Below are 8,636 nucleotides of genomic sequence, written 5' to 3'. Positions count from 1 at the left end.
AGTAAACCAAAGATTTGAATAAGTATTATTTATCGCAAGGGGAAAAAATAAGACGAAAAGTTTAATGAGGGTGTTGCTCAGTGGACCTTTTTTATTGATTAGTTTTATTTATTACAGGTTAACATCGCAAGTCTAAATGTGTAATTTTTCCAGAAAGTATAGGCCAACCTTTAAGATGATTTCATGAGTATTGTACACTGTGACTGTGATTTGGATTACTGACACACTATACCCTATCCATTGTTTGTTTTTATGTATGTTTTTATATGAAAGAGTCTTGGTAATAAACATCTTTTAACTGATTCCTCAGTACCTAATTACATTACCTGTTTTATTTGTCTTTGACTGGATCTCATCTTGTTTTATGCGGAGCATAACAAATGTATGCCTTATGAGACCTTGTCCCTTCTCACAGTAGAATTGTAATGAGCATGTACCTCTCCTCCCCGTCGTGAGCAACGTGCCTACCTGGGGAACAGAGGTGACAAGATTAACTCATATTGTCAAATAATGCCTACCTTTGTCACAGCTCTATCTTATTACCCTTCAAGATCGGCATGTCGGCTCTGGGAGGTGGATACGCATACAGTGGGGGTTCTACGATCTCATCTGTCTTCATTAAAAGCAGCGCACCACTGTGGGAATAGGAAAATCAACATAGACAGTGCTGCTAATTTATGTATTCATCATTGTTGCTACATGGGAAGCTTTGTTTGTCGTTGCTCCCCATGCCCAATGAAACTGCTCAAAGGGCTGATTAACTCTCAGGATTCACATCAGCCAGTTTTTTTTTATCGGAAATGGTTTTATTTAAATATAAATATGTGTACAAAGGTACGATAGCTCATTTTTAGCAAATAAAATTCTTAATACATTATTAAAAGAATGAACAAACAAATGGCAATTAGTTGTGTTCCAAAAAAGCATTCAGTGATTGATGAACAACTTAGAGAAGAAAATCTGTGGATCCAAATAACCAAGATAGATACATATGTATATAAAGATACTTTACAATAGAGCAGCTTACACGCTGTACATTAAGGCTTATATAAAATATAAAAATAAAGACAAGCGATGATGTTTGCTTCCTCACTTTAAGGGTCATTTGTTCTCTCATCAGGCTGCCTGGAAACAGCTTTTTAGACAAATGGCAGTACAGGCGTCCATACTGAAACATCCAGGAAATGGAATGCAACTGGGCCAGGTGCAGAAACCAATGTCTCAAACATGAAATGGACATGAATATAAACGCTGAAGAGTTTCACTAGACACATCATTTGCATGCAACAGAGAGAAAGTATGGGCTCAGCCATTTGTACAGATATTTAGTGTTTCAGGGTAGTACTGTTTCTTGTAAACATATTGAGACAATTTGATTGAGTTGCAAAACTTGAGAGCGTATTGTCCAACTTAGCCTTAGCCTTTCATGTCTTTACCCCACCTGAGCCTGCTAAAGTTGACGTTGCATTCAAGTTTATTTCAAGTTCAAGATTGCCACCATTTTCCAAACCACCACAATTGATTGTTCTGGTAATATCCTACTCTTCATTTCACAATCAGTAAACACAGTAGAGAACAGTACCAGGGGTAGGAACGCAGTCTTCAGTCTCCACCTCCGCCCCCCCTTTACCCTATACAATTATCACCATCTTTGGGTTTTAATGGCCTTTCCTTGTCCATCTTTGTACAAAACACAGTTAACATATAGTCTTCCATTAAATGAAGGCTAAAATACACATTCTCTTCATATCTTCTTTTATCCACTGGTAAGCAACACTGCTAAGTCCAACATGTTAGGGCTGTTATCAGATCAAGCTACAGGAATACAGCTCAGGCATAAAGTATTCCACCGCTGATTCAACTCTTCATACAGTAGCCTACAGCTAGCCTGTTGTGCAGAATAGTGTATGTCTGTCTCTGTGGATAGCTCAGTCTTTTGTTGATGATAGAGACACAAATGTGCTTAGAATTCCTTTCGCATGCCAACAAAACACCAAATGACAGACGATAATATGTTGTTCACATCGTTTTTTTTCCTCAAATGTGTCTTAGCTTGTAATATCTTCTTTCAATGTATTTTTGAGGTCATGTTTGAAATTTAGTGTTGACACAAAGTAAACTCTGGAATGCCCCAGTCGTTTTGGCCACCCAAATTCAGGAGATACATTTGAATTGTTTTCTAGTTGGCCCTTGCACTGTCAGAATATCTCCACAGGTTTGGGTGGTCATCATGGAGAGACAACCTGGTGAGGTATCACACTGTAACTATAAGTTTGACTTGAACATCAAAATCAGCTCAATTCTCCAGCTCAGGAGCTCTACAGTTAGCATTTTCCTGCCATTCGCCACAACAAAGGTTGGTTATCCCATAACCTAAATCACATGACTCCCTCCAAATACTGTCCAAACATGCCCTTGAAGGACCGTCCAAGTAAAGAAAGTCTCTGTTCATGTTAGTCCAGCCACACATGTATGTGGAGGTGACAATGGTTATCTACTCACTGCTCCCTTATTCGTCTTTTCTCCAATAATTTTGTCCAATCAGACATGAGTCTGCATGCGCTGTGAGGGCCGGCCATAGTCAGACTGCTGGGAGGACACTTGTGAGGAGGCATAAGAGAAGCGGGATGAGCTGGACACCTTGCTGGCCTGGTCCGATTGGTCATACGCATCCACCTTCTCATAAGAGGCAGGCTTAACATAGCTGGTGAAGGCGCGGCTGTAGGTAGCAGGCAGGTAAGCAGAACCACTGTAGAGGGGGTCAGTGGGATAAATGTTGACTGACTGTGCTGGCTGCTGCTGAGCAGCTTGCTGCTGTTCATATGAGGATTGGGTCACTGTGGTGGTTGCATATCGATGGGAGAACTCGTAGATACGTGGTTGGGTGCCATGCTGACCATACACAGGGCTGGGCGAGGGCAGCTGCGATGGTGTGTAGACTGGCCGTGAGTTGGGCACATATTCGGAGAATCCACTGCTGCGGATATGGCGGTCTTCATGGCCACGGACATTGTAGTAGCCATTGGTGGGGTCCTAGGATACATCATGAATATTTTGCTTAGTTCAGTAACTGGAATTGTAGATGAAAATAATGCATACTTGCTATTTTGTGTGTTTTTTCAAAGGAGTATTTTCAGTTTTACCTTGATGTCCGATCTTTCATCCTCCTCCTCTTCCAGGAGGTCGCTGTGTTCTGTGCGAGATGTCCCTGGAGACTCGCTGCTGTTTGGAGCCTGAGGGAAGACAAAGCATTTTTGAAGAATTACTTGGATGAATAAGACCTCACTCGGAATAAGTACAAAACAAGGTCTCAGCATCACATTACATTATTAATGTGAACTAACTCTACCCATTAACAGAGGTATCTGGCGTACAGATAAGACAAAAGTATTTACCATGGGCTCTTTGACATCCTCCTCATCATCATTTCCATGTGTAGCATTGTGATCACTGTGAACAATCTGAACCCTGATGTCACTCTTGGACAGGCGGGTGCACCTCTTACCTAAGATTGAAAAGAAGTAGTGTTTTACTTAACACAAAATTAACACCAAAATGCTTAGATTTTCAGCTTGCAATGAAGAAAGACGTCTGTGTGCTTAATTTAAAAAAGTGGCTGTTGACCCTCTTGCCAATACTAACCATTGAGCTCACCTTTTCCTGTGTGCCTGCAGCAGAGTGAGACCAAAGTAATGACACAGATAAGCAGCACACAGCCTCCACCGACTGCTCCGCCAACAATTATCAACATAGGCAGGGCTTCTGTGACAACAACAGTAATAGAAGAAAAGTGTAGCACAAGGGGTGGGGGTAGGTGGTTGTCAAAGGAGGAGGGGTTGAAATGAGAGATGGTAGAGCATAACTGTCAGTGTCAAGAACATGCAGATCAGAGCAGAACAAAGAAAGATCCATTAATTTGTCTTGCTAATCCAAGAAACATCATCGTCTATAAAAATTCATCTGCAGTAAACCCTGGCCTGCTCACAGTTAGCATATGCTCATGCGGGCAATCCGGCATCCCACAGCCTGCCTATTGTCTCTAATCTCTCTGAAAGAAGGGTAACAAGGCCTGACATGCAATGAAGCAATAGACAGTAATCTAATTAGAGATTCTAGGAGATACCGCTGCCCATTTCTCTGGAGACCCCACTCTGCCACGTTGATGTAAATTACTGGCGAGGACCTTATTTTTGGTGTCTGCTGTAACAAAGCCTTACACTAGCACCAGTGCGGTAGTAGTAGTGTCAAATTTTAAGATCACCTAAAGGGGCTGCAGCTCTGAAACAGTGATAGACCTTATGAGCCCAACCACAAACACAAGTGGCTTCCTCTCATTGATTTATATCTCCCATCCATATCTATGTTATGGGGCAAACATATTAATTTAAGGAACATCTGCAGATTAAATCATATCGATTAGAGGAGTATTTAAGATAAGCGCACTACAGTAGCACTGCTTTCAGCTAATCTGTTCCTCTTCGTAATAAGATTGAGAGCATCACTATAAATTGTTTAGAGGGCTCTGGTGGGGATTATTACTGCTGTCAGTTTGTACCTTGCTCCTTCAGTGTGACCAAGGCGGTGCCAGTGCCGAAGCGGTTCCAAGCAGTGCAGTTGTAGCGCATCTGGAAATCCTGTGCAAGAGTCTCAGACAGCACCAGAGAAGACACAACTCCATGGTCGCTGGTTACTGTCTGCACTGAGTAACGGCCGGAAGAACCAGACGACAGACTCATGTCTCCAAAGGTCCACACCTATGAAGAGGAGCAAGAGCATAGACAACAGGGAGTAAGACACATTACTATGAAAAATCCCTCATTGGCGAGCAAAGCAGAATGGCTGTTTATCCTTAGATCCCTGCCAGCCACTGACTGAACACTGGTTTCTCTCTCTGTTCAGCTTTCTCGAAGTCGACCTTTAGGGTGCTCTGAGGCTGACATAGCTCACAGGCTCATGTTTAAGCTGCTTCCTACGTCTGCCCTGCAGGTGAAGCCTAAGGAGGGTTAGGTAGGTGCACTATGAAATAAGGCTCCTCTACTGTCTCTAGCGCAGGGCCAGCAGGGTACCTGTCTCTCACTCCTCCTCACACCCTAATTATCTTCTCTCAGTCTGACGTACGAGCAGCAGTTCATCAGGGTCAGCTGAGTGACGCCTCTTGGGCCGCTAATTGAATGCAGTTTGGCTGTAACCTGCACAAAGCCAGTCTCCCACAGTTCTCCCAACTCTACAATCTCTCCAGTCAATGTGCAATAACAGCTATGAATATGTGTGTGTGTGTGTGTGTGTGTGTGTGTGTGTGTGTGTGTGTGTGTGTGTGTGTGTGTGTGTGTGTGTGTGTGTGTGTGTGTGTGTGTGTGTGTGTGTGTGTGTGTGTGTGTGTGTGTGTATGCACGTATGCATGTATCTTTTAGCAAGTGAAGTGGAGATGTGCTGGTGCAAAGGTGTGAAGGTGCGGTCAGGGGTAAAACCACACTGAGAGGTCCCTCTCATGTGGGTGTGGCAAGGAGGAACACAGTGCATGTAAGCTCCCAAACATAAGCTAAAACAAGAGGCTCACTTACAATATTATCAGGTGGAGGACTGCTTCCCACCCGGCACTCCAGCTTGCCCTTGGAGTGCTTGACAGCATGCTGTGTGGCGTCTGCTGTGATGATAGGTGGGCCTGGTGTGAGGAAGAATGAAAAACAGGAAAGCAAGAAATAAAAAAAAAAGAAAATCAGAATTTGAAAATATTGAGCATTACTAAATTGTCACAATATAGATTTGATACTTATTGAACAAATCAATCTACCAAGCAAAATCAATCAAGCATACAACCTCCAAAAGGAAGGCACTCACCATTTACAGTAAGAGTGACGTCCCTTTCTCCAACTCCAATCCGTGGCACAATGGCCTTGCAAGTGTATGTTCCAGCATCCTCCTGGGTAACAGCCTTAAGCTGCAAGGTGTTACCATTACTGAGCACCTATTGAGAACCAGAGAGACAAGTGAGAAGTGTGTTAGAGCAAGAAAGAGTGAGGTGATGTGGAGAGGAGGCAGACAAAAGGAGACTGCGGGACCTTTATCAGGGGCCCACTCATTGTGGAGGCAGCACAGAGGTGGACTGGCCATTGTAACAAATGCTGGTGGTTTGAGTTTAATTTCATTGTGAAGAGCTTTAATCACAGCATTAAACACTCCAGCCACCGCTGAGTGACCGTGCTGCTGGGGAGATTGTTGTAATTAAACAGTGGGGACAGAACAGAGCACACTATGGTGTGAGTGGGCCTTAGCCTTTGGAGCTGCTATACTCACTCACTCCTTAGCTCATTGATCCTGTCATTCCATCAAGCTGTGATTAATCCATTTACCCCTGCTCCATCCTCCTCACTCCCTCCCTTCCCACCCACCCTCCCCCCCACCCAATTTTTTTATTTCAACACACTTATGGAGTAACCCAATTAATCCATTACTCGTGGCTGTGTGAGGGACAGTGGCAGTGGAGGAAATGCCTACGCTTTACCCTCACAGGGACTGAAAGCGTTCACTCTTTGAGATAACAGCATTGCTTATGCCAAACCCGCAGCATTCTTTACTGGGGGTGCTTTCTCTAGCATCACCTCAGAAATTATATTAGTTGCCAGGAGAGAAGCTCCTGTGGGATGTCCCCACTAATGGTGGGTGCTGAAAGACTTTTACCAGGACGGTGTTATGTGAAGGTGGAAATGTCCCAATTTGTTCCACCTATGAAACTGACTTTAAGGAAATGGATATTCAAGTACAGTTGGGCTTTTTTTTAGTGCTGCTGTAGATGTTGTAAGTCTGTGTTAGATCGAACCCTGCTGTAGTTGACTAGTTGACTGAGTGATTGACTGATTGATCGATTGATTGAGTTATGACAGCATGGCATGTGCCCTGATGATGCTGCCTGAATTTGTCAGTGGACAGACAGTTTTCTGCCAGAGGCTTTAGCCCTCAGGGAGCATGGTGAGAGCAGGTATTGAAGATTACACCTGAAAAAGAATGTGTGGGGTAAAAGTGTGAAGGATTCGTGCCTCAAGGCCATGTGTGAATGTTTTTCCCTGGAGGGATGATGTTGAGAGGACATGCTAAAGCTTTATCACCAAGATAAAGCAGTGCATAGTGTTTGTTGCCTTACCACGCTCGAGCCCTGCTTGGTCCAGGCCAGGGTCAAAGGAGGGTTTCCAGTCCATGCGCAAGTAAAAGCAGCATCCATCCCACTATCCACTGTCATTGGCTTAGGCTCTGACAGCAGTCTGGGGCCAACTAGGGTGGAGAGACATAGAAAGCCAATTAAAATCAATAGACACTGTTTCTAGAATAACACATACCGCTAGGAATTCTCGAAATACAGAGTTTTCCCACAGTTAAACTTACATTGGACATCAACCAGTGTGCTGACATTAGTGGTGCCCACAGAGTTGGACACCTCACAGGAGACGGGGTCTGTGAAGTAGGAGTAGTCCACCGTCACCTCAAGGCTGTCCCCATTTGCTTCAGAGATGGGAACTCCTCCTTTGGACCACCTTGGACAGATTAATAATCACATTATACAGTTGCATTAGTTCAGTGAAGGTACTTAGCCATGCGTATCATAGTGGCTATTAGCTGATTCATGGCTTGTGCCAATCACAATCAAACATTGCCAGTCAAGCAGCCCATTTAACCCGATGAATCTACTAAACACTTGACATCCTAGTGCAGCTTTTCTTGGGCTTATTTGCAGCATATCCTATTTTGGAATATGATTGCACTGTATCACAATAATAGACATTAATGTGCACTGGCTCTCTGTGCAGGGAAGCAAGAACAAAGTAAACAATTGATATTAAAACTAAGGATGGATACCTGTATCCAGTGATTTCTGGGTGGGCTGAAGCAGAGCAGATGAAGAGAACCTTGGCACCCTCAGTTACAGTCTGAGGCTGGACTGACAGAGTTACTGAAGGAGGGTCTGTGAGAAGGAAAAACATGGTTACTTATATGAATATAATTACGCACACTATTCATTCAACTAAAACTCTTAAATTCCACCAATGGACTTAAAATAGGAGTGGATTTAGCAATATACTACTAACATTCCAACACAATTATAGGCAAATTTTAATGTGCTTTACAACTGTATATAGTTACACTATACTACACTACTTTTAGGTATTTTGGTGGTCTTTAGTGACAAGCTGATGTTGGGAGACTCACGCTGGACATTGATAGTGATGGATGTCTGTCGTCCAGCAGGGGCAGCTGGGTTAAGAACTCTGCAGGTGTAGGTGCGTCCAGAGTCGCTGTCCTCTGGGACGATTGGAAGCATACTGACAGCTGTCTCTCTCTTCCCATCCTCCATCAGTGTCTGTAGAGTTCAGAGTAACTAACTGTTAGATGTTGCCAAGTCCAAGTGACAGTTTACATGCTATATTTTAAGAAAGAGACTCCATTGTGTAAAAAAAATCTGCTCAGAATGGCGCCAGCAAGTCTCTTGCCATTTCTGCGGGCACCACTTAGGAATATCTCTATGACACCCAGCAAGTCTTATTTCTCATGTCTGAGGCATTAAAATTGCCATCCTGTTCTTTGGCATGGGAGTTAAATCATATATTTTATGATGCAGCAGGGGATATTGTGCTGTTCCCACATTT

At 43.5% G+C, this 8,636-nt stretch overlaps 1 protein-coding gene across 1 annotated transcript in view; it reads right to left on the bottom strand.

Moving 5' to 3' along the window:
- Positions 1-924: 924 nt before the first annotated feature.
- The window catches only part of kirrel3l (kirre like nephrin family adhesion molecule 3, like), a 33,890-nt gene continuing 26,178 nt past the window's right edge, over positions 925-8,636 (bottom strand). The window contains exons 5-15 of the mRNA XM_053327516.1: positions 8,200-8,350; positions 7,849-7,954; positions 7,378-7,526; positions 7,139-7,266; positions 5,839-5,965; positions 5,562-5,662; positions 4,556-4,754; positions 3,643-3,762; positions 3,396-3,505; positions 3,144-3,233; positions 925-3,033 (exon numbers count right to left, since the gene is read on the bottom strand). Coding sequence (XP_053183491.1) covers positions 2,542-3,033; positions 3,144-3,233; positions 3,396-3,505; positions 3,643-3,762; positions 4,556-4,754; positions 5,562-5,662; positions 5,839-5,965; positions 7,139-7,266; positions 7,378-7,526; positions 7,849-7,954; positions 8,200-8,350 — 1,773 coding nt within the window. The 3' untranslated portion in view covers positions 925-2,541. The remainder of the gene's footprint in view (positions 3,034-3,143; positions 3,234-3,395; positions 3,506-3,642; positions 3,763-4,555; positions 4,755-5,561; positions 5,663-5,838; positions 5,966-7,138; positions 7,267-7,377; positions 7,527-7,848; positions 7,955-8,199; positions 8,351-8,636) is intronic.

Source organism: Scomber japonicus, chromosome 10 (genome assembly GCF_027409825.1).
Source record: "Scomber japonicus isolate fScoJap1 chromosome 10, fScoJap1.pri, whole genome shotgun sequence".
Classification (NCBI taxonomy): Eukaryota; Metazoa; Chordata; class Actinopteri; order Scombriformes; family Scombridae; genus Scomber; species Scomber japonicus.
Note: the sequence above shows the minus strand (reverse complement) of the source record. Positions and strands in the feature narration are given on the sequence as shown.